At 36.2% G+C, this 27571-nt stretch overlaps 1 protein-coding gene across 1 annotated transcript; it reads left to right on the plus strand.

The window, feature by feature from the left end:
* Nucleotides 1-5174: 5174 nt before the first annotated feature.
* On the plus strand, nt 5175-9165 carry LOC131072948 (pentatricopeptide repeat-containing protein At1g09410, mitochondrial). The gene has a single exon (XM_058009256.2). It carries the CDS (start codon nt 5573-5575, stop codon nt 8156-8158), a length of 2586 nt encoding a protein of 861 aa, XP_057865239.2. The 5' UTR covers nt 5175-5572; the 3' UTR covers nt 8159-9165.
* Nucleotides 9166-27571: the final 18406 nt, after the last annotated feature.

The raw sequence follows: 27571 nt of genomic DNA on the forward strand, positions 1-27571 counted from the left end.
TATTTATGGTAAACTACTTAATATTTTTGCCAACAATCTACAATCATATTAGAATGTTGCTTGTGGATGTTAACATTAGAATTATTGTTAAGGGCTCCCTTTCTCCTTAATTTCCCTTGTAAAAATCAATCAGTCCCATTTCTCTTTGACTTAGCTACAAATGCTCTTGGTTATATTTTCAACAACATTTGCCCACTAACCTTATCTAATATATCTCACTATAAGTGACAATGCCAAAGTCCTTAACTTTTGATTTGCATGTTGTTCATCCAAAATTTGGCTATTGAAGTGACCCACATTTTGAATATTTTGGATATTTTTTGCACCATCTTGGGTTCTAAACTAGCCATGCATTTTAAACTAAGTTTATTATGACCTACCCAAGTCCTCAACCTTTGTGGATCCTAATAGAATGGAGAGAAGCGAAATATGGAACCATGAAAATATATCTTGGTATTGGAGTCTCCCTTAAAGATATGTTGAGTTGGCTCATGACCAAAATTAAAAGGATGTTTTTGAATTGGACCAATTGGTTCTTATCCATAGGTAGTAGCATCCAAGTTACCAACAAAATTCTAACTGCTAGTCATGTGTATATTTCATCCCATTGACTACCCTCTAAACCTTGCCAAAATCAATTGAATCATCTAATTAAAAGATTTAATGGGGTTCAATGAGGCAATATGAAACACCTACCATCCATATCTTAGCTATGTTGTATCTAACCAAAATACAAAGCAGGGTTGAGAATTATTAATCTTTTGATCAAGGTTAAATTTTCCCTACAACTAAATGGATTGTTAAGGATTTAGAGGGAGACCCTCCCAAGACACATATAGTTCAATTTTGTATCTAATCTACCTTAGTTGGATACTATGGGTTATGGTCAAATAGTAAAAAGAAAAGAACTCTTGTTCATTTTTCTAAAATTCATGGGTATGCCACCTTCAACACCATATGAAAACCCTAGCAAATTACCTTATAAATATTTGTATTGATATAACAAATCCCTTAGTCTTAGCCTAACTTTTGCTTCCTCTTCCATTTGGGGGAACCACTTAATCCAACATGAAGGTAAGCCCTTAAGTAACACCAAGAAATTTAAAGAAAAACATCTTTTTAAAAAGGGAATACACATGTGTATCATGACTTGTGGGATCCCAACAACTTCAATTGGAAATTTTGGTATCTTCTCAAAACCTAGTATAGTCTATCATTATTTGATAAACTGTTGATTCCTAAATTTCAGCTTGTTCCCCTCAAATCTAATTTAATGTCACTACCTTATCGTGATAAATTTTGAAAGATTGGACATGTATAATTCTTGCAACATCCAATTCTCCCCCATAAAATGATCTATAGACAACTCCTCTTCGCTATCACCCTTTCACTTTGCCTCGTTGCTAAATGGAACTACAAGTCTCCTCATTCAATATAAAATAAGATCAACTCCAAATGTAAAAATGCAAAGCAGATGTCCAATCCCAAATTTTGACATGCTAAGATCTTACATGTCGAACTCCCTATCAATAATTCTCTTAAATTTAATCACCCGTCTCTGTAGTGCCCCTCCCCGATTCATCTTTTCTTTTTGCACTTTGATAGACTATATTGCCATAACATAAACTACCTTGAGATGCTTTTGATAGATGTTTATGATTTACTTATGTTTTGGATGTTTCATTATTACTGACAACCATGTTATATTTGCACTTGATATTATGATTTCACGAGGATGATGATGATATTTGTAGACTGTTATGATTATGGACTCTTATTTGATGATCTTTATGTGCTCATTTCATATGCGTGGATTATATTTATGGTGATTTGATGGTATCTTATGATGTACTAACCCTATTTCATGATTATGATTCTATGCGATGTCTTGATGTTATATTGTGTGATTGTTTTCGTGAGTAGAGACAATGTCATATCACTCATTGTGAGCATGATATGTCGTCACAATTCTCTATCACTTGTCTACTTATTATGATGCATATGTATTTTATATGTTGTGTTTAGTGTTTGATGCAGGTTTGCAGGTACTAGACATTGACTCCTCCTGGCTTCACAGGTTTAAGCGTGTCTCTATCCATATGGCAAGTTGTGGGAGATGACATAGTTTCCCCCACACACTCTATGTCTAAGTTGTGTACCTTGTCAATTTTGCCACGACGCAAGTTGAGGTTAGAGTCTTGTGTCATGTTCGTTTTCCTTTGGCGTAAGATGTTATGAGTCTATGTTTGTTCCTAGTTAGATGATGTGTGATTGTGAAATTATTAATTTATTTTGACTGATTAATGTTTAAGTTATTGATTTAATCTATTATTTGATTTATTGTTTAATTGAGATTTAATTATTATTTATTCATATTTTAGTGGAGTTTTATTTAACGTTGATTAATGGATTTTTATATTTATTATTTCATTTAATGATGTCTCTTGATTTTCCTATTATCATAATCTATTTATGGTTATTTATTTAATAATTGTTATTTAATTAATTAATATTATTTAACCTATGCATTTTATATTTAATGGAATTAATATTTATTCGATTTTATTTAATGGCTTTTATAATTAATATTCAATTATAATTATTTGAGATGGATATGTAATGAATTGTGATTTGGGAATTATTATTTATTGGTTGGATAAATAATAATATCCATGTGTTTATTGGGGATTATGATTTTATATTTTATTTATTTATTTTTCTACATCTTTGGTTAATTAATATAATCTACTTACCCTTTTATTTGATTGGTTGGAGGGTGAGGTGGGTAAATAAAAGTATATTTATTAAATACCTTCCTCAAACTATGCAAAGGTACGTATAATATATGATATAACATAATATTTTGATTGGTGGAGATTTTATATAGTTTTGGTTTTGATTTTTGAATATATTCAGCTTCCTGTGCATTCACGTGGGTTGGAATTTTCAGGAGTTTCTGAAGATTTTGCTTGGAGAAATTGGTTTTATGTTAAGTAGTGACGTTGGAATACCCTAGGGAAAGGTTATGCTTTGTATGGTTTAATTATGAATATATGTTGATGATTAAGTGACTTTTTCGCTTGTGTGTTATGGTTCCATGGCTATGTTCATGTTGATTCATGTGTTTCATGTATTTCATGTAAGTAGGTAATGATGTATTAATGAATAATGGTAGTAATGATGCACACTAGATGTTGGTGTTAGCATTGTAGTGAAGATTAAATATAAATAAATAAAATTCTCTCTTTTGTTAGTAGATTTTGGTTTATTTCTCTAGGGTATTTTGGCAGGCATTACACTCTCCATCTTGTCACTTTTGTGCTAAGGCAGAACCTATTAAACACGCTTTTTGGTTCTCTTTTCATGCTTATAACTTGTAGCTCTTCCTTTTTTTCATTGTACCTACACTTTTCTTTAAGGTTTGGTCATGCAAGTTTTCCCTTTTGGGAACATTTGCCTTTCATAATATTCTCTTGTACAACTATAGACATGTCATCCTAAATCTCATTTAGATCTCTCTTGCATGACTATTTTCTTTGATAGTTTCCTTCCCACCCAATTTAAAAATCAATTGATTTGTGTTAATCCATTCCTCCATATTACCAATCTTTTTTCTATCCCTCAAAATCATTTGATTAAAGTAAAATTGAAAGATATTATGCACGACCATCATGCCTAGCTCCAAAATGTTGAAAGGTTGTAGGCTCTACATACGCTTCTTTAGAATGCTAATGACTATGGATGATTACTATGCAATTTTTTTTTTTACTTCATTTATTGACAATAAATGTAGGGTAATTGCTAGTTTAAGTGTGTGTTTATTGATTAGTGTGACTACAAGAAGCCTTTCTTTATTTAATTGATGGACAGATTTATAGAGATGCAAGTATGAGATTAAATGGTTGTCATGCTTTAATAGTCGCACACAATTTATTTATGCACAAATTGGTTTGTTGTGTCCATATTTGTATCTCCTTATTCAAATATCTCTCATTCATGACTTGTAATGGTGAAGCTTTGTATACTTGCCAAAAGACTAACATTGATTTGATAATAATTACTCATAGGTTGCAATTCTCACTACATGTGTTCAAGGGAAACAATAATTAAGATGGCTTGAGATTGACAAAAGTGATTTAGTTTTCACTTATGGATTATCTCTAGTCCTATTTTTGCTCTACTATAGATGCCCTATTTTGCTTCCAGATTTATCTTTGATTTAGTTGCTCTATTTAAGACCAATTGTTTTCAATTCTTTAGTTGTTTTGACTCTATTTTTCATTATTTTTATTAGGTTGCTTTGAGTTTATGTCTTTTGATGGTAGATGGTCTTATTCTTTATTATTTATTATCCTTTCAATACTTCAATCTTCAAATGATTAGCTTGTTATACCTTTTACAACTGAATCTATTTATTACTCTTATTACTATTTAATTACGTGAGTTCTTAGTATCAAAACTAAATTTGTTCTTAGCTATTTGATGGTGGTGTCATATCTTAAACCAAAATATTGTTATTGTTCTTTGTAATTTTTTTTTTACTTTAATTCATAAAAATAAACTAGCATATCTAGGGGAAGAGCACCAGTAGTTGAGCACCCTAATTTCGTGCTTCTCAAAATCCTACGTGGAAATTTCAAATCACTCCCAAATTTTTACAATAGCTTACTTGGCAAGTCCCCGACTTATAACTAAGCTTTCAGCACCACATCATCAAGTATGGTGCCACATCAGCATGCTTTTTGCCAAGGTGTCCAACAACCCAAAAAAAAGTGAGACCAATAGGCGTGCAAAAGAGGCCCCAATAGTTGTGCAAGGGATATGGCATCACCTATTGGTTACTTTTTACAATATTAGTACATTTCCTAACAACTATTGGTACATTTCCTAACAAAAATTTGATATTTTATGTTTCAAACAATAGGTTTTATTTGTTCAATTTTTGGAACAAAAGATATCAACAACCCTCACAACAATTGATACATGCTCAACTATGACACTCTTCCCCTATCTTTACTACCTCGAAAAAAATAATAATAATAATAATAAAAAAAACCCATCTAAAACAACACAAATTAAAAACTTGATTTTTTGAATAAATATAATCCATCATCTCGGACTTTTCCATTTTGGACACTTCTCCAAATTAACGATTTGAACTTTTCACCCTTTTTCCACCCTGCACTTTTAAGAACTCTCTTCGTCAACCATATTTCTCACAATTTGAAGCACATCCCATCTCGTTGTTGCTTTGAACTTCCAGAGACGTTTTAATTTCTTTGATTGAAAATGATCAAAACATCTTTTTCTAATTTAGATGTGATTTAGTAAATAAAGAAACCTAAGGAAAAATTTCGATGGCAACAGAATCATTTTTTGCAGAAAAGTGCTTCAAAATTCTGTAAAAGCATCGACTTTAATACATTTTTATACCAGAACGCGGAAAGCTAGATGTGTGCCGTAAATCCGAATCCCACATTTTTTCATTCCGAAGAAATTGATGGTAATTTGCCACCAGCCTAACTAATTTTAACCTGCAATCATACAATAATTTGTATCATAATTTAGAAACATGCATTTCCTGTTTAGGCATAGAAGGAAATTTAAACGGAGCCAAATGAATTTTACAGCTCAGTCTATGACACACATTCCACAATTAAATGTTAAACCTTCTTTTCAAATACTAATTTGGGATCTAAGAAACTTCTGCGAGCAGGGAGACTTGAATAGAGCATTGAATATTTTACATGTTATGGACAAACATGGCATTTGGGTAGACTATTCTTCGTATGTACCTTTAGTGCAGGCGTGCATTAACAAGAAGGCACTAGCAGAAGGCAAATTAGCGCATGCCCACATTTTACAAACAGGGTTTAAGGCGGATACGAAATTAGAAAACAAATTTGTTATAATGTATGCAAAATGCAGTAGCATGGGAGATGCGCAAAAGTTTATGGAGCAAATGTCCGAACAGAATGTAGTTACATGGAGTTCACTGATTGCTAATTATGCCAGGCAGGGCTTTGATGAGGAAGCCTTGGGATTTTTTCATCAAATGCAGAAGAGGGGGATAACGGCTGATCAGTTTACTCTTGCAAGTGTTTTGCCAGCTTGTGGCCACATGGAGACTGTGGAATATGGTAGAGCGATCCATGGAAGTATATTTGTGAAGGGGTTTTGTTGTGACATTGTTGTGGGGAGCGCCCTTGTTGATATGTATGTGAAGTGCAGGCGTGTTCAGGATGCACGTAAGGTGTTCGAGGAAATGCCTGAAAGGAATGTGGTGTCTTGGACTGCTATGATTGTTGGGTGTTTACAGGATGGGTATTTGGATGAGGCGGAAGAGCTTTTTCGGAAAATGCCTGGACGAGATTTGACTTCGTGGAATGCCATGATCGCGGGGTATGCACAGAACGGACTGATTGGGAAAGCGAGAAAACTGTTTGGGGAGATGCCAGAGAGGAATGTTGAGTCGTGGACTGCTATGGTTATGGCGTGTGCGCAAAATGGGTTGGTTGAGGAGGCCATGGAACTGTTTAATAGGATGCCCGAGAAAAATAAGTTCTCCTGGACTGCAATGATCGTGGGGTATGCGCAGAATGGGCAACTTGAGGAGGCAGAGGAGCTGTTTGACAAAATGCCTGAAAGAGATCTGGTTGTGTGGAATGCGATGATCAGGGCATATGCTCAGAATGGGCATGTTGATAAAGCTCAAAGTGTGTTTGACCAGATGCCTGAAAGGAACCTGGTTTCGTGGAATCAATTGATTGCAGCATATGCTCAAAATGGACAAGCTGATGATGCCCGGAAACTCTTTGAGGATATGCCTAGACGGGACTTGGTTTCATGGAACACAGTGATTTCTGGATATGTACAAAGTGGGCAGCTTGATGAGGCCTTGATGCTCTTTGAAGAATTGCCTCAAAGAGGTCTTGTCTCTTGGAACATAATGATTTCAGGATATGCTCAAAGTGGATGTTTGGAGGAAACTTTGATGCTCTTCAGAGAAATGAGGAAAGCAGGTATGAAGCCAGACTCTGTTACATTTGCAAGTGTTCTCCCAGCGTATGCCCACGTGGGGGTTATTCAACAGGGCAAGGAGGTCCACAAAGAAATACTTAGAAGTGGATTTCAATCTAATGTCTTTGTGGGTAGTGCTCTCATAGACATGTATGCCAAATGTGGAAGAATAGAAGCAGCACGCTGCATTTTTGACAAATTGCCTGCACAAGATGTTGTTTCATGGAATGTGATGATTACAGGCTATGCTATGCATGGGTGTGGGAAGGAGGCCACTCGACTTTTTAATCAAATGGAACTTGCCAATGTTAAACCAGACGGTGTCACATTTGTTGGTGTTTTGTCTGCATGCTGCCATGCAGGCTTAGTTGATGAGGGTTGGCAGTATTTTCATCGCATGACTCAAGAATATGGTGTCATGCCTCTGACAGAGCACTATTGCTGCATGGTGGACCTTCTGGGTAGAGCTGGGCAATTGGATGAGGTGCTAGACTTCATCAACAAAATGGCAATTAAACCTGATGCTGCTATTTGGCGTTCTTTTCTTGGTGCATGTAGAGTTTATAACAATATGCAACTAGGACAGTTTGCGGCAGAACGCCTTTTTGAGTTGGACACTAAGAATTCTGCCGACTACGTGCTGCTTTCAAACATATATGCAACATCCGGCAGGTGGGAAGATTGTGAAAAAGTGAGGAAAATGATGCTAGACAGGAAGGTGAAAAAGATGCCTGGACGTAGTTGGATTGAGGTCAATAACAAGGTGCACAATTTTCTTGTTGGAGACAAGTCACATCCACAAACTGATAAAATTTATGCAATGCTGGAAAACTTAGCTGGACAGATGAAGGAGTCCGGGCATGATTCGGACACAAACTTTGTCCTCCATGATGTGGAGGAGGAGCAGAAGGAGAGGTTTCTCAATTATCACAGTGAGAAACTAGCCATTGCATTTGGGCTTATTAACACGTCTCCTGGGACAGTTATCCGGATTGTCAAGAACCTTAGGGTATGTGGTGACTGCCACTCTGCCATTAAGTTCCTCTCCAAGATTGTTGAGCGAGAAATTGTTGTGAGGGATGCTATCCGCTTCCATCATTTCAAAGATGGTCAATGTTCTTGTGGAGACTATTATTGATTTAGACTAAATTAAACAATAATATAATACTGGATTATGCAAACCTTCGGCATATTATCAGATGGGTATGTCACAGATAAAAACATTTTTCTCCATATTGTGGGGTAGTGGAAGGGTTATTTTTTCAATTACCAATGCGAGAAACTAGTCACAGATTGTCGCTATGGTACAAGGTCATCTCGAACATTGTTAAACAAGAAATTATTGTGAGGGATGCTGCTTGATTACGTCAATGGTTGCAAGTGACCAGGTCTTTTTCATCTTCTCGGACATCTGGCAAATAAAAATTCAGCCATTAATTTGGTCTTAAGCAATCTTTGTACGAAGCAACGTATCACGCCTAGATCATGGAGCATAGTCTTTCTATTCAAAACTGTGTTTCTAAATGGATCAAATATCAGAATACAAGGAATAAGAGCAATGGGCCAAAAGCAACGAGTAATCATTAATAATAATTATTGACGCTGGCTTAAAACAAAGGGAACATTCATACTTGACATCATTTAACTTACAAATAACCAGGTAAAATAGCTCTCTTGCAGATCAATGTGATGTGATTCCAATGTAAGAGGTTCAAAACTACTCAGTGCAATGAAGAAAGCATGCTGCATACATACTCTTTCAATTCTATACTTGCTATTAGTAAGGTGGCTAAAGACTGCAGTGCTGTGCAATTGGATGGTCTGCAGTTTCAAAATGAATCACTGTCATATACTTGAAGCTTCTTCCAAACCCTGAATGGAGGTGATTTGTGTGGAAGTTTTCAAGAAATACATAAGCTGTTGGCACACCGAACACTAGCAGAAATCTGAGAACTGACTGTGATCAAAACTGATTGATATTCTTGAGTCTGTGCTTCGGCTAGCCAGATGTTTTGACTGGTGAGTTTCACTACACACGGAATCTTGTTGGATAATTGAATATGTAAAAATTCAGTTAAATCAATCTCACTAGTTCCGTAACATAACGACACTGTTTCTAATCAAAAGCAGTTCCCGTTTACTTGATCCATTTTTCCTTAAAGATATTTTTTTGTTTCGAGTGTTGCAAGAAAATTTTGGGGTTCACATATCATATTTAACATAGATCAAAAATTTCTGAGTAATTCATGGCATGTTTAATATATTTTTTGATTAAGGAAGATGGAAGGGCAAGACATTGCTCTATCTATTTTGTGCAGCCAAAGGTACATGGGTTTCATGTCACTAGTTTTGTTGTCTTGATAAGATTTACTTGCCTTTTCTTCGTTCAACATTTATGGAACTGCCTGTTTTTTGGTTCTTTTCCTACACTACTGCTATCTGATTGATATTTAAGTTACAAAAGATCTGGTGAGATAGTAATATCAACTGCACTAAGATGTGTGCTCATACTTTAGAGTTATTTTCAGTTGCAAATTTGCCCCAAGCCTACTAAGATGAATCTACCATAGCTGTAGCACTTAGTCTGGATGTGTTTCTCTGTCAGAGAAATTTAAAATACCTTCTTGCATATCCATTTCAAGGTACCAATGGGTTACGTGTGTAAGTCACGTAAATCTGTGTCAGAAAATTTTCAATTACTATTCTTTCATATTTATTTCAAGGTACCAATGGATTAATTGTGTTAGCTGTGATGTATAGATCAATCTACATTTAATTTTGATCAGAGTTATAAATTCCTAGTTTTTATAAAATTGCATGTATGGGATATTAAAAGACAGGTTTGGCACATGAAAATTAAAATTTGATTTTAGTTGGAGTTATAAATTTCTGGCCCATTTTTTGTAGAAATCTTGGGACATACTTGAAACAGAGTGAAATTATTAGAGACATATATCATTTAGATGGTTGGATTATTTCTTCCAGTAAAATTTCCTTTCAGGATTCATCGGGTTCTCAAATTTGCACCACATATGATCATTTCAGGTCCTATATTTGTTTCTACCTTGTAATGTTTGAGGGAGCTGACTTGCAACAAAGTTGTTAAGAACTTCCTGAAGGTACTGTGCTGGAGTAAACAAGCCACAACATCTGGGATTTCTGCAGGTTCTGAACTAGAAAACACACAATCGTGCATGATTAGTCCATGCTATTTTCTGCACTCCCCTATCTGTGTTCGTTATCAAATTCAGGATTATTTATATTCTTTTGTTTATCGTTGTTACTCCTCTTGCACTACCAATGTTTCTTCATTACTGAGAATATGGCAATTTTGTTCTTCATCCGACTCTTCCTTCACTTGATTGTCGAGTGTTTCTACTTTCCTCAAATATGAGGGGTTTTCATAGCAGTAGACAGAACTGAATATCTTTTGATGCCAAAGAATATACTGAACATTTTTTTTTGGATCAGCAAACGGCAAAAGCCAGAAGTTTGATATTAAAAAGAAGATTACAGAAATACAAAAAATTAACAGTCTGGGTGCCCTTCTGAGTCTGCCATAGCAGAGAAGATTTACTGATTAAATCTAATATCAAGCAGCAAAATACGAAGAGTTTATCAAAGGCACTAAAAGTCTCCTATTGTCAACATTACATCTTAGATCTTAGATTCAAAATGACAAAATAAAGGGTTTGCAAATTCATATCTCATTTAAATTTGAAGACACTCCTAGGATGGAGACCCAGGGAGGGAGTGAGTGTGTTCTGCACCACGACCATCACGGCCTCTACCACCACGACCCCTCGCTCTAACCCAGCCCCTTCCTCGACCGCAACCACAACCGCCACCTTGGAAACTTTGCCCTGGAGTGCTTCCTAGACCACCCTGCGGATGAGCTGAATTATTACAATTTCTGCTGGGGGTATTTTCTTCTGCTTTCAGAGGGGGGAAACCATTCAGGATAGCAAAATCTCTAAATTCCTCCTCCTTGTCTGGGTCTTAAGCCTGATCTATAAGAAACTTCCATTTCAAGAAAGCATGTGCCATAGCAGCGAATGCTTTGTGCCTCATTAGAGCCGGACCCTTGAGGTCTAGAAGGAATGGGTAAAAAGTGAGTGATTCCTCTGAATCTGTGACTGAAGCAAGGTCTCCAGGCCGCGGGAGGCCAGTTCCAAGTACGACATAGCCCAAAACTTTACCTAGACTGACCAAAAGCTTCAGACCAAAGATACAGTTGGCCAAATCTCTCACCTCTATCTATCTGGGGCACTTGAATATCCAGCAGAGATGATACAAATCTTGAGGAGATTTGAGTGTTATCCCTATAATATTCATTTCTTTCAGGATGGCCCCTTCCCATGATCATTTTAGTTGCCAAGATGACCAATTCATCCGTGGAATGCAGTAGTCTCTTCAGTCTTTGATCCGAGATTACCTTGAAGTTTGCTTGTCTATTTGGGCTTGCCAAGGAGACCGGAGTGTCCACGACAAAACATGAGACAGGGTCCGGAAACGCCCTAACTATAAATTTTCTTGAACTAGCCATTCTCAACTATCGAATGCAAGTCAATTATTCTGCTCTCTCAGACACAACCCAATCATTTGAAAAAGAAAACTCGGCCAGGATGGGAGAGAAAAAGAAAATGAAAACAATTGGCAGAAAGAAATCAAACTTGATGTGATTGCTCACATTAAAGGCTAGCTGCCATACCCGATGACATCCTGCCACATTAAATGCATATTGCCTTGAGAAGGGATATCCGATAGATTATGGAGAATTTGGAATAATTGTCCGCCAAATGTTCGATATGCATGACTTAAAAAAGGATGCAAAAATCTCCTTGCATTTCTAGAGGCACTTTCTTGGATTCTTAGAGATATTGGTGAACTAGATAGTTGCCACCCGTACTTGCCATTTGTTAATGGTTGTAGCTGCAAGAGACTTCATTTTTTTACCTGCGTTGGATGTAATTCTTCTTGCTGTTATTCATTTTTTGTTCGTATTCTCCATTCAACTTTTTTTTTTGGGCCGTGCGGTTGCTTCTATGGATTTCTTCTTTGCTTCAAGGGAAGTTGTATATGTATTGTTCCCTGATGTTTGCTATCTCTGACGGTTGTATTCTGAGAACTTCGTCCTTGCTGGAGCGTTTTCCTTCTCTACCGTTTTTTTAATTCGTTTGTGATGCAGCGACATCCTTATTGTGCTTTGTCGTATGATATCAGTTTCCTTATTACCGACACCAACCTGCATCCTTCCTAGCAGCGTTTTGTTTTCTCTTCGTATTTCTTCCGATGTTAAGTTCGGTGATTCATTGCTCATGTTATTTCTTGGTAACAATTTATGTATCAAGTTGGCTTGTAACCACTGCTTAGCCCATTAAGTATGGGCTCTTCGATTACCTTTCTCTTGACGTTTTCATACTTTGTCTATTTCTATGTTGGAGGTTGCAGATGGTATGGTGTTGGAAGCGTGAAGTTTTGGAGAGAGATTCTACTTATTATTGCATCTATATTCATTTGTTGCAAGAGATTTGTTTCAGTATTAGATTCAGTGTTCCTGTATTTTCTTTTGATAAACAATTGGTGTATGATTATCTGCGTATTGTAGAAGGAGTTTATGCTATTTGCAGAAGCCTTCAGATCTCTGAGATATTGTTGACTTCTCCTTGTATTCATTTATTGGCACTTTCAATAAAAGTTGATTTTTTGGCGTGGCTAAGTTTTTCACCCTCAGGTGGAGGGTTTTTCCAAGATAAGATTCTTGTGTTTTGTGTTGATTGTAATTAGGGATGGCGGATTCCAATTGCCTTGGGCAACATTGGAATCTGCCCAAGGGGGCCAGCCCCTTCCCCAACGTGTAGGGCTGGGCCCTATACCTCACAGCATCAAATAAAGACTCCACGCTACATTCAAGCCAACACGCCAACATGATAGGGCCAACCCTATCCCAATACATTTCAGATTAAATAAATTAAAAGGTCTTTAATTTATAAGGCAAGCCGACATGTTTAGGAGTATTACACCACATATAAATAAACATAAACTTCATCACCATTCACTCATTCATGTTCATGCGAAATACTCATATCTGCCTTATGCGAATTAAAGGAGAGATATTACAGCGAAATATGTCTGCTATACCAGGGAGTTATATCTGCCATTAAAGTGTGAAATTCATCCATAAGGAGAGTGATCTAAAGTGCTAAAGGCTGCAGGTTTCATATGCAATATTATTCAGACCTAGGGTTTGGATTTGACTGCTGTTGGAAGTGTTAAAGGGAGCAGATTTGATAGCTTGTTGCTTGTGAAAGTGCAGTCTTGTGAAAGACATCATCAACCCTAAGTACAATCACCTTCAAGTAATTGAGATAAGTGTTGTAATATTCATATGAATATAATCCATAATCAAATCTGAGGATCTTTTCTGGCTAGATTTTTCCTCCTAGGAGGTTTTCCCAGGGTAATCGTGTCTTGTTCTTATTTGTTCTTTTCTTGGTTATGCTTAAATCTGGAAAACTATAAACTATTCATTTAATCAATTTAGTTAGTAATTAAATTCTGATTTTTTGAGTTTACATTAATCTGAAAGTGTTAAAATTCAACATGGTATCAGAGGCAAGTTGTACTAACCGTAATCAGATCTAGCATCCTGTAGCCTAGATCTTGCACTTTCTTGTTGTCGTAAAATTGATGATAGGTTCTAGGATCGAGTAGAGATCGAAAAGGTTTGTGATCAAATGTTTAGCTTGATCACATCTTGGTCCTGTATGCTTGAAGATCTGACTCTTCAACATCATTCAAGCTAGGTATTTTTTGAGTCATTGCATTCTTGATTGCAAGATATATTATACTCAGCTTATCCAAGAGATTGAAGTATTATCATTTGGCTGACCTAGTTCTAGGTCGTATTGATTTTATGATTCTAATTGCCTTAATTGGTAGACTTATCTACTATAGAACATTATTTAGATATCATCATGATCTTTGATTTGCATACTCTTTTAGAACTTAGAAGGTATTCTAAATTTCTGCTTGAGTGTTGCAAGGTATTATAGATAGATCCTTCGTTAATGTTTTGATTGGAATCGGGAATGTCTTGGAATCATCATCCACAGTTGTCATCTATATGACTATGATCTAAATACTTGTTATGTTCTCTGCATATGTAATTTAGATATTGTTATCATGTTAAATAATATGGACTGGTTCTATTATTGACTTTTGATCTAAAAGTTCTAAGTATTCTTGTGATGAATACTTATTCTAAGTGAGAAGATATGCTTGGTTGAGTTAAGTTTTTTTAAATGATCTTCATTCATGACATTTTTGTTGACATGAACGACTTATGGAGATGTGTACAGTCATAAGGAGCTAATGATTGTTTGCCTTGACATTATTGATATAAGTATATCGACTAAGGTGTAGGAATTTTATGTTCTATTAATTATGGAGATGAACTCTTAATGAACAGATCGAGATCACTTTGACTTAATATTTTGGCCTATGGGTAATTTTACTAATAGGTGTTCTTGATAGAAAAGTTTAGTTGAAAGATGATCTGCAATCTTGTTCGTAGTATGCAAGGGTTAACGCTAGCCTTATAGTTCATATAATATAGATCTTCTTCATGTGTCTTTTTGACGTATGGAATTCTTCTACTATCATAAACTACCTTGAGATCTATTTTGTTTTGATCAAATATAAATTGTGCTTGGTGGTTAACAAAGAGTATAACTAATGAGTATTTTATCATTTTGCAGAAAGATTTTTGTTGTTAGATCAATTTCATCAATGCTCATTTGTTTTGATTCACTTCTGATTACTTTCCTCTGGACTGAATTGCAAATAGACGAACTGATGGATATTATGGATGCATTCAATCTTTGGTCTCTTCTTTCTGAGTGAACTACTACCTTCGTTTATTGTTACACCAATGTTATAAGTTGTTCTAGTAATCATATGTTTCAGAACACAACTTTGAGTTGTTCTCAACCTTCAAATCTGACCATTGATGTAAAGAATGAGATCTACTAAATGTTTTATGAAGAAGTTATGTGTGGCCCCTTATTGTTTTAGAAGTGTATTAAAGATCCCTTTTTCTCTTAATGTTTTAGTGCAAACCTTTTTTGTTTGGTTTTGTAATACCAAAGATAATGATCAACTATGGACCTTAATGGAATCTTGAGTTTTGATAATTGTAGATTCATCACTTTTCCTGTAAGAGGTTGATGGGGCACAGTTGGATGATTTGTGAGGTTTGAGTATTCTTTATTGTGCTTACTCTGTCATCTGTTCCAAGAAATTGAATTTATATCTTGTCTTACTAACATTGCATAATGTTACTGTTCATTGGCTGAAACTATTTTTTACAAATCTGTGATTCTAATTGTGGTTCCTCTTTGAAAGATTTCCCAATTGATCTCTTAGGATTTTCGTTTTCTATTGATGACATTTGATTGACAATCTTGTTGTGTAATCTCTTGATGGAAGTTATCCTCATCTTATCTCAATAATTGTGCTATGGGTCCACCTTATTGATTGAAAGATAGATGGACAGGACCCTTGAGATTAACATAAAAGAGTGGTTGTGCAGAAGTTAAGAGGAAGCGCCTCCTTTTGAGTTTGGTATACTCTAACTTATGTTGGTTGATTACCTTTTGATTATAAGTATTAGCATGAAATTTTTGGGTCAAGCATTTTTTTAAATTTTTGAACTGACTTGATGCTTGGCTATCAGTCTGATGTTGAGGATTAAGAGGGAGCCCTATGATCTTCAATAAAACTCTTGAGTACTTGATAAGCCTAAGGTTTTGTAAAGATTCTAACCTGTTCCTTAAAGTATTTGAAATGCTAATTCTGATTCCTTATGTGGATGATCTAACTCTGACCGATAAAGATAGCCTCATGATTTAATAAAGAATTAGCTCAGAATTGAGATGGAAGATCTAAATCCAAAGTACATTACTTCTAGGTTAGAAGTGTGGCAAGGATCTAATGAAATTATTCTAAGTCAAGTTTTCTATTGTTATGTTAGAATTATGGATTGTAAACTTATATGGAAACTAACTTAAAGAAGTTGAGTATGTCTGCAGCCAACTATGATTTTGCAAATTCATCTGAATAGAGGCAGGTTGATTGGTGAGTGCTTTAGCTAATCAAAGCTAAGCATATTGTTGCAACCAAACATATTTTGATATTTGCAAGACACAATTGATTATGGGCTGAAGCTGCTTAGGTTCAGATTGGTCAAGAAGTGTTACAGACAAGGAAAACACTTCAAGCATTCACCTGCTGCGATCTCTTAGACCTACAGGGGCAGTCCTCAGTTGCATTGAGTATTATCGTAGCTAAATACATTGTTGCAAGTGTTGCATCAAGAGAAGCAGTGTGGTTTCTCAAAATTCTTGTTATGCTGTTTTGATTTATTATCAGAGTTGTATAGAGATACTTGACAATTCAGTGTTTTATGGCAGGACAATCCTGTGTTGCAGATGTTCTCACCAAGTCTCTTGAAACTTGAGATAAACTTGGAGTTGTGGAGAACACCGCCTTGGTTGAGAGGGAGTCTCAACCTTAGTGATACATTGTGTTGTATCAACCACCCTCTGCAGACAATGTAAGGTGGTAGTGTAATCTTCTCAGGGAGAAGAGTAATTGTTACCATCCTCTGCGGGCAATGTAAGATGGTAGAAAATATTCTCAACGCGAATCTCGAACTCAGTGATACATTGTGTTGTATCAACCACCCTCTGCGGGCAATGTAAGGTGGTAGTGTAATCTTCTCAGGGAGTAGTAATTGCTACCATCCTCTGCGGGCAATGTAAGATGGTAGAAAATATTTTCTCCACCCTCTGTGGGCAATGTAAGGTGGATCCAGTCTATGCTTGTGTGGGAGCTGGAAGACTATGTTATGTAGTTCCATTCTATGCTTGTGTGCAAGATGGAAGACTACAATATTCTGATTATGTCTATTCCATTTCTTGCTTGTGTGCAAGATGGAGGATTATGTTTATTAGATTCCATTCCATGCTTGTGTGCAAGATGGAGAACTATGTTTTCATTTTATGCTTATGGAGAGCAATGATTATGTATCTCCACTCTATGCTTGGGTGCAAGATGGAAGATTATGATGTTACATTCTTCTTTGGGAGAAGACTGAGGTAAAGACAATGAATGATGGATATGCGTGATCGATGGCATGGAAAGACTCCATGATGTGCATGAATAATTGTGTATGTATTCATGACTTGCAAGTGTGCATGTTAAAGTTTGAAGTCACCCTCCACAAGCAGTACAAGATGGATGCTATGGGATACTTGTTGTAATCCTCTCTTGGAGATATTTGAAGTTGACAGCTAAATTTGAACATTGTATGTATTACTTAGGGTTGGGCCCTAATCTTGTAACCTGGTTGTAAGATTATCTTTCTCCTTAATTAAGAGGGAGTGTTGATTGTAATTAGGGATGGTAGACTCCAATTACCTTGGGCAACATTGGAATCCGCCCAAGGGGGCCAACCCCTTCCCCAACGTGTAGGGTTGGGCCCTATACCTCACTGCATCAAATAAAAACTCCATGCTACATTCAAGCCAACACGCCAACATGATAGGGCCAACCCTATCCCAATACATTTCGGATTAAATAAATTAAAAGGTCTTTAATTTATAAGGCAAGCTGACATGTTTAGGAGTATTACGCCACATATAAATAAACATAAACTTCATCACCATTCACTCATTCATGTTCATGCGAAATACTCATATCTGCCTTATGCGAATTAAATGAGAGATATTACAGCGAAATATGTCTGCTATACCAGGGAGTTATATCTCCCATTAAAGTGTGAAATTCATCCATAAGGAGAGTGAACTGAAGTGCTAAAGGCTACAAACTAGCAAAGTGCAGGTTTCATATGCAATATAATTCAGACCTAGGGTTTGGATCCGACTGTTGTTGGAAGTGTTAACGGGAGCAGATTTGATAGCTCGTTGCTTGTGAAAGACATCATCAGCCCTAAGTGCAATCACCTTCAAGTACTTGAGATAAGTGTTGTAATCTTCACATGAATATAATCCATTATCAGATCTGAGGATCTTTTTTGGCTGGGCTTTTCCTCCTAGGAGGTTTTCCCAGGGTAATCGTGTCTTGTTCTTATTTGTTCTTTTCTTGGTTATGCTTAAATTTGAAAAACTATAAACTATTCATTTAATCAATTTAGTTAGTAATTAAATTCTGATTTTCTAAGTTTACATTAATCTGAAAGTGTTAAAATTCAACATTTTGTGTTCTTGTGAGTTTTCTAGTTTTTGATTTTTGAGTTTTTAATATTTCTGGTTCTAATTTTAACATGGTATCAGAGCGGGTCTAAAGAAAAGATCCATAACCAGATTGTTTAGTTTTGAAATATTCTTTTCTTTATCTTAGCTTGTTTATTTCAAGTTTCAACAATGGTTAATGGACTCAAAGTTGAAGACAGATTGAATGGTGCAGCTAATTATAACTCATGGAAGTTCAGAGTCCTCATTGTGCTTGAAGAGAATAATCTTCTCAACTACATGAAGTCTGTTGTAGATGAACCTTCTGATGCTTCTAAGAAAGCATAATGGAGAAAGAATAACTTCATGACAAGAAAGATACTAATTGATTCTTGTTAAAGATCATCTGGTACCTGTTATATCCAAGTTGGATTCAACTAAAGAGATGTTTGAGTGTCTTCAAAGTTTGTATGAATTCAACAGTACTAGTAGAGCTCTAGCATTGAGATGTCAACTTCTTCATATCAAATGGCTACAGGTGAATCTGTTGTTTCTTTCTTTATGAAGATTACATAATTGAAGGATCAACTCAATGCTATTGGAGATTCTATTGAGGATAAAGATCTGGTTATGCTGGTCATGAATGGCCTTCCTCACTCTTGGGAATCTTTCATTCAAGGTATTAGTGGAAGAAATGAATTACCCAAGTTTGATTGATTGAGAGTTGATTGCATTCAAGAGGAATCCAGATTGGAGGCAAGAGGATTTGGATGTAAATCTCACCATGAAGAAGATCATGTTCTTGTTGCCCATACGTCTAAAAGAAAAGGAAGGAAAGGAAACTTCAAAAGAAACAGAGATAAGAATTTTGATTCAGCTCCTAAATCTAAGAAAAGAAAGGATCTCTCTAGTGTACAATGCTTTAGATGTGACAAGTTTGGTCACTTTGCTAGAGAATGTCCTTCGAGACCCAAGCATCAAGCTACTGCAACAAATGTTGAAAATGTTTCTCCTCATAGAGAGTCTAGTGAAAATTTTGAGGGGTTCTTATTTATTTCTGCTCTCTCCAATAATATTCCTACTGACAATGATACATGACTTATTGATAGTGGAGCCTCCCGCCATATTACAGGTTATCTTGAGCACCTCTCTAATCTGAAAGGAAAAGACTCTCACTTAGATGCTTCCTATTCTGTGAAGGGTGTTGGTTCCACTTCATTTCATTTAGATTCAGGTGCTCCTCTTCACCTGAGTGATGTACTGTTTGTTCCTGGAATTAAGAGGAATTTAATTTCCATTTCAGCATTGGAAGATAAAGGTTATAATGTTGCATTTGCTGATGGAAAAGTCCTTGCATGGAAGAAGAACACAAGCTTTACAACAACCCATGAGATTGGTGTACGCCATGACAGTCTTTATAGACTTTCAGCTCATCCTATTCAAGTTTTTGCACATGATTCAATAAGTTCAAGTGAATCGTGGTACAAAAGATTTTCTCATCTATATTTCAGAACCTTGTCTTCCATGGAGAAGGTGGTAGTCGGCCTTCCTAAGCTGAATCAAGATCATGAGGGCGTCTGCAAAGGATGTGCTCTAGGTAAGAACATTAAACATCCATTTCATAGTAGTGAAAGTAGAGCTAAAGATGTCCTAGAGCTGATTCATTCTGATTTGTGTGGTCCTATGTCAGTTGCTTCATTAAGTGGCTTTTGGTATTATGTTACTTTCATTGATGACTTCTCTCGTAAGTCATGGATTTATTTTCTAAAATCTAAAGAGTTTGATGAAGTGCTATCCAGATTTAAAGAATTTAAAGCTCTTGTTGAAAATCTGTCTGATAAGAGGATCAAAGTTTTAAGATCTGACAATAGGGGGGGGGGGGCGGGAATATACTTCTGGTTTGTTTCAAAATTTCTATATTGAAGCTAGGATTAAGAGGGAGTTCTGTGTCCCTTATAATCCTCAACAAAATAGAATTGCTAAAAGAAAGAACAAGTCTATTGTTGAGGCAACAAAGGCCATGATCCACGATCAAGGTCTTCAAATATTTCTTTGGGCAGAAGCTTGCAGGACAACTGTTTATGTTCACAATCATAGTCCACATCAAATTCTAGATAATATGACACCTGAAGAAGCTTTCATAGGTTCTAAACCAGATATTACTCATCTCAAAATTTTTGGATGTCTAGTGTATATTCATGTTCCAAAAGATAAGAGAACTAAGTTAGAACCTTTAGGAAAGAAAGACATTTTTGTTGGTTATAGCGAATCATCAAAAGCATACATAATTTACATTCAAGGTCAAAAGCATATTGAAATCTGCAGAGATGTCTCTTTTGAAAATGTAGCTTGCAAAAAGTCTAAAGAATGTAATATGGAAATTGATAGAGAAGATTTTGTGCCTTCTCAAGATATGGATATGGCTGTCCCGGATTCCCTTTAGAGATTCAGAGGGAGACTACAGAGTTAGAAGATTCTGTTGATCCTGTTGATCCTATAGATACTACAGCTGGTCCAAATAATGCTTCAACATATAAGAAGAGACCTTTGTGGGCTAGACATAATATTCAAGAGGCTGAAAAATATGCAACCCCTCGTGGCACTTTCAAGGAAAGTAAAAGACCTCATAAGTTTGCAGGATATGTTGCTTTCATGAGTCATATTATAGCATCTGAGCCTTCAAGTTCTGAGGAGGCTTCAAAACAGCAAGTATGGAAGGATGCCATGATGGAGGAGTACCAATCCATAATCAAGAATGATGTGTGGGACATAGTTCCTAGGCCCAAAAGTAAACATGTTGTTTCTTCTAAGTGGCTATTCAAAATTAAACATGCAACTAATGAGAGTATTGAAAAATATAAAGCTAGATTCATAGCTAGAGTTTTTTCTCAAAAGGAAGGTATAGACTATGAGGAGGCCTTTGCTCCTGTAGCTCGGTACACTTCTATTAGAACTATTATTGCTATTGCAGTAGTTAAAGGGTGGAAATTACCTCAGATGGATGTAAAGACAACATTCTTGAATGGTGTAATTGAAGAAGAAGTTTTTATTGAGTAGCCAGATGGTTTTGTGATTCATGAAAAAGAATCACATGTATGTAGGTTGAAAAAGGCCTTGTATGGCCTTAAGCAAGCTCTGCGTGCATGGTATGAAAGAATTGATCATTATTTGTTGAGTTTGGGTTTTCTAAAAAATGATGTAGATTCAAATATCTACTTCAAGGTAATTGATGATAAAGCCTTAATTCTAGTTCTATATGTTGATGATTTATTTCTTACTGGAGAGGATGATCTCATTGCTAGATGTAAGAAAGAGTTAGCTTTTGAATTCGAGATGAAAGATCTTGGTTTGATGCATTATTTTCTTGGTTTAGAAGTATGGATTAGATCAAATGAAATCATATTGAGCCAAGGGAAATATGTCATTAACATTTTGAAAAGATTTGGTATGTTATATTGCAAGTCTATGGCAACTCCCCTGGAAGCAAATCTGAAAAAGTTACATGAGGTTGTAGCTAGTTCAGATTTAGTTGATCCTACTATGTATAAGAAATTGATTGGATCATTAATGTATTTAGTCAATACAAGGCCTGACATATTTTATGTTGTTAACACTCTCAGTCAGTTCATGCGTGAGCCTAGACAGATTCATTTTGTTGCAGCTAAACATATATTGAGATATGTGCATGGTATAGTGGGATATTGTCTGAAATATACTTCTTGTGAAGGTCTGAAATTGCAAAGTTTATTTGATTCAGATTGGGCAAGATGTGTACCTGACAAGAAGAGCACTTCCGATTGTTGTTTTAGCTTAGGTTCAACGATGATTTCCTGGTGCAGCAGGAAGTAATCATGTGTGACCCAAAGTACAACATAAGATGAATATGTTGCAGCTGCTATAACAGCTCGAGAAGCAGTGTGGCTTCGAAAGCTTCTTGCAGGACTGTTTGGATAGCCTTTGGAACCTACAGTGATTCTTTGTGATAACCAAAGCTATGTGAAGCTTTCGGTTAATCTTGTTTTCCATGATAGAACCAAGCATGTGGAAATAAAATATCATTACTTCAAAGATATAGTTCATAGGAAAGCTGTGGAGCTCAAGTACATTTGCACAGAAGAGCAAACAACAGACATTCTTACCAAGCCACTTCCTAGAGTGAAGTTTTGTTATTTTCGAGACAAGCTTGGTACTGTGGAGAATGATGCTCTTGTTGAGAGACAATCTCAGCTTCAATGAATCTTGTACATGCTAATGAGTTCTTCTTTGTGAGGGAGAAGTTTGAGGTGCAATCCCTTGTAATGCATTTTTCTCTATGACGGAGAAATTTGAGGTGAAAGCCCTTGAGGCTCTTTCCACTTATGGGGGTAGCCTCAGTGGATGTCATGTTGAGAGACTCCATGAAAACATCACGTTGATTGACTCCGTGATGAGAGCTTGTGATATTTCACTCATGGGAGTAGTCATGGTGAACATCATGTTGAGTGAATCCATGATGCCTATCACGTTGAGAGAATCCGTGGTTAAATTTTGTTGTTTTCATATTATGTTTGTCATGTTGAGAGACACCATGACTTGAATATCTATAAATGATCTCTCTTTTTCTAAGAGGGAGTGTTAATGGTTTTAGCTGCAGGAGACTTCATTTTTTTTACCTACGTTGGATGTAATTCTTCTTGGTGTTATTCATTTTGTGTTCGTATTCCCCATTTGACTTTTTTTTTGGGTCGTGCGGTTGCTTCTATGGATTTCTTCTTTGCTTCAAGGGAAGTTGTATATGTATCGTTCCCTTATGTTTACTATCTTTGACGGTTGTATTCTGAGAGCTTCATCCTTGCTGGAGTGTTTTCCTTCTCTATCGTTTTTTTGATTCGTTTGTGATACGACAACATCCTTATTTTGCTTTGTCGTATGATATCGGTTTCTTTATTACCAACACAAACCTGCATCCTTGTTGGCAGCGTTTTGTTTTCTCTTCATGTTTCTTCCGATGTTAAGTTCGGTGATTCATTGCTCATGTTATTTCTTGGTAACGGTTTATGTATCAAGTTGGCTTGTAACCGCTTCTTAGCCCATTAAGTATGGGCTCTTCGATTACCTTTCTCTTGACGTTTTCATACTTTGTTTATTTCTATGCTAGAGGTTGTAGATGGTATGGTGCTGGAAGCGTGAAGTTCTGGAGAGAGATTCTACTTATTATTGCATCTGTATTCATTTGTTGCAAGAGATTTGTTTTAGTATTAGATTCAATGTTCTTGTATCTTCTTTTGATAAACAATTGGTGTATGATTATCTGTGTATTGTAGAAGGATTTTATGCTATTTGCAAAATCCTTCAGATCTCTGAGATATTATCAACTTCTTCTCCTTGTATTCATTTATTGGTACTTTCAATAAAAGCTGATTTTTTGGCGTGGCTAGGTTTTTCATCCTTAGGTGGAGGGTTTTCCTAAGATAAGATTCTTGTGTTTTGTGTTCTTGTTAGTTTTCTAGTTTTTGATTTCTGAGTTTTTAATCTTTTTGGTTCTAATTTTAACAACCATTAATATTGCTTTTGAGGGATAAAAAGTTGAAAGCCGAAGCCTAAAAAATTGATGAGTTCCCCGCCATTTTGGATGACACTTTGGCTGAGTATTTTCCTCTTTAAATTTGGAGGTGACGTGATGTCAAGCTTGCTAAAATTGGTGAATCTTGGACCACTCAAGATTAATTGACATAATTCAAGTACTTGCAAGTAACATCTACCATATTTAATATGAACTTGTACCCAATGATCACATCTACCAACTCGTCTTTTCGCAGGGCATATCTATTTATTCAATGAGCTGGCAAAGTGAGTAGGCTTCCATAGGCACCTGTTAAAATTATACAACGTTCCAAATTTCGAACTCAAATTTCATGATTGGGATGATCTTCTTCAAGATTTGGACAAGCAACCTAAACAATTGTTGAAGATTTGAATTCAAATTTGAAATGGCAGGAAAACTGCTTCTTGGGATGAATACCTTTAACATATGATGAAGTGAGGTTCATCTATTATCCTGAGAAGAAGGTTACTAGTGATTATTTTGGATCAAATATTCATCCGCCCACCAACTGAGATGCAACCTTTTTGTCACTGATTTAGAGAGCGAATCTGCCTCTATGTTAGCTTCCCTATAAATATGCTTTCAAGATAAATTTTCAAATAGGTCCAAAATCAATAATATCTTTTCTAGTAATGCTTGCAGCCGCCAATTAGGGGTTCTTGCAGATCTAATTGCATCAATAACAATAGCGGAATCCTCTTCAATTTCATTATGCTCAATACCTCTCTTTGAGCATTCAATGAGACTCAATAAGAGGGCATTGAATTCAACAACATTATTAGTATCAAGAAGAGATAGGAGTAGCTAGTTTGCTTTTAACAATTCCATTATGATCCCTGATAACATAGCCAAATCCAGATGGTCCCGGATTGCCTTTTGAAGCTCCATCAAAGTTCAGTTTCATCCATCTCAACTTTGGTGGATTCCAAACGACAAAGTTTCTTTCACAGTGCATCTTCCCCATAAATGGAGGAACTTTAATTCCATCCCAACTGAATCTTATCTTACTGTCCCAGTCTGTGAAAACTTTGTTGGTAGAGGGATTAAGAGCTAGCTTGCAAATGATATTCTCCACAATAGAAATTTATATGGAGTTAAGGACTGATTCTACCTTCCTTGATTTTTTATCAAAGATCCTCCTATTGTGTTCTTTCCAAATCTCCCAAATAAGACTAGAAGGGCTAATTTCCCATAAAGGGCTAAGAAGACCATCTTTTGGTCTGATTGGCCAACCTTGAAATAGGGAGACAATGTCATTAGGGAGGGTTGTGATCTATCCTAACTTAGCACATAGTCATATCCAACACTTAGCTGAAAAATGGCAGTTAAGGAGGAGGCGATCTACTGATTCCTTATGTCCTTTACAAAGAATACATCTTGAGGGGCCTTCAAAACCCATCTTCTTGAATTTTTCTACCGTTAATATTTTCTTTATAGTTGCTAACCAAACGAAAACCCACACTTTGGGTATAAGATTGCTGCTCCAAAACAACTTATGAGGGATTCCAAGATCATTGTGCTCATATTGATTACCGAGGAGATTATAGCCTTCCTTGGCATTATATTGGCCTGATTTGGAGGGAGTCCAAATAAGAGAATCTTGTCCCTTTTTGAAAAATAATTGCCTATTCTTGATGATGTCTAATAGCTAGGTAATTTCATTAGGTGGTAGAGGAAGCCCGTTAAAGCTCTTCCAAGACCAACCAAAATAGGAACCCTCCTCAAAGAAAACTACATGATCCCTTATGTGAATACCCCAGTTTTGTTTAAGCCAATCTCTTGAGAACTGAATAGATATTAAATTGTCTAAGCTTGGGTAACCACCTCAGGAATCCTCCTAGAATAGGCATGAAGTGCCATCATGGACATCCCAGGAGATATAGTCTGCCACTAGAGGTCTGCACTTGAGCAAAAAGTTCCAAATCTTGGATCTTTTGGGTGGATTGCTAACTCTCATGAAGTTGCTTGAATCTCCCTCCTCAATGTATTTAGCTTGCATTAGTCTTACCCACCTAGCTTTTGGATCCTTTATCATTTTCCACACAAGTTTAGCTCCCAAAGCTTGATTTTGGAGTTGTTGGTTGCGAATCCCTAAACCACTTGAAGCCTTTGGTTTGCAGATTTTATCCCATGCAATGAGAGCAATTCTATGCCTTTCCTCCAAGTTTTGCCAAAAAAAATTCCTCATTTTCTGAATAATAAATGTATTCATTCCCGTTGTTAATGCTAGGTATGACAATAGATAGATGGGAAATGCAGATATAACCGCCTGTAGCATAACTAATCTTCTCGTCCATGAAAGCCATTTACCTTTTCAAGAATTGATACTATTTTCCATTTTTTATTTCAAGGGGTCCCATAGTTTTGAGTTTCTCAAGCCTCTATCTATTGGAATTCCCAAATAGATGCAAGGGAGACTGCCTTTCTTGCAATTAAAATTTTTCATTATTCGGTTCTCTATTGGCAGTGGGGTTGAGAAGAAATAAATCTCTTATTTTTCTTTGTTGATAGCCAGACCCGAAGCCTTACCATACGAGATTAAGATATTTTGAAGATGGTTTGCTTCTCTTGCTTTGGTTACTCCCGACAGAAGATTGTCATCTGTGAACTATTGTTGCCATGAAGTTTCTTGATATCCTGATGTTTTCTATTAAGCCTCTAATTTGCACGTCTTTAACAACTCTACCCAATGCTTCTGCCATTATAATAAAGAGAAATAGAGACAATGGGTCACCTTGTCTGATACCTTTGGAGGAAGAGAAGTAACCTCCAGGGTTCCTATTTATGAGAATTGAGAATCTTGGCATTGAGATACATTCAAAGATCCAATTAATCCACTGATTATTGAATCCAAAGGCTTGCAATAGCTTGCATAGGAAACGCCAATCAACATTGTCATATGCCTTTGATATGTCCAACTTTATGATCATCCCAACTTTATTAGTATTTTGGAGAGAGTGGATAGTCTCTTGAGCTACAATCACACCATCTAAAATTGATTTTCTTGGCACAAAACCTGTCTGTTCTTCTGAGATAATGCTATCCAAGAGGGGTTTAAGTCTATTAGCGAGAACCTTGGAGAGGATTTTATAGATGGAGTTTCAAAGGGATATTGGTTTGAAATCCCCCAATCTTATAGCTTTCTCTTTCTTCATAATGAGAGCAATGAAAGTATTGTTGATTTCTTTAAGAATGTTTCTTGATTTTCTTGAAGACTCTAGAGCCTCCACCAAGTCCATTCCTAAAATATGCCAGCATTTTTTGAAAAAATTAGTGGGGAACCCATCTAGACTAGGAGCTTATCAGAAGGAATTTGGCTTAGAGCCAATGAGACTTCCTCCATTGAGATGCTTTCATCTAACCACTTGTTTTGTTCCTTTGTAATGATTTTAGGAATAATTGAAAGAAGATTGTTTTGTTCCCTTAAATCCGATCCATCATCATTATTTAGAAGGTTGGAGAAGAATCGTATGATTTCAGACTGAATAGCCTGTGGGTCCTCTATGACCTAATTCCTTTGGTCTTCTATTCTGGTAATCCTGTTTATAGATCTCCTTTGCTTAGTAACGTTGTGGAAGAATTTTGTGTTCTTATCACCAGCTTGAAGCCAACCTTCCTTTGACTTTTGTTTCCAAAATAATTCCTATTTAGAGAGGATGTCTTCATATTCAACTAAAAGGTCTCTTTCTTTTGTGAATTCTTCTTGAGACAT

Source organism: Cryptomeria japonica, chromosome 3 (genome assembly GCF_030272615.1).
Source record: "Cryptomeria japonica chromosome 3, Sugi_1.0, whole genome shotgun sequence".
Taxonomy (NCBI): domain Eukaryota; kingdom Viridiplantae; phylum Streptophyta; class Pinopsida; order Cupressales; family Cupressaceae; genus Cryptomeria; species Cryptomeria japonica.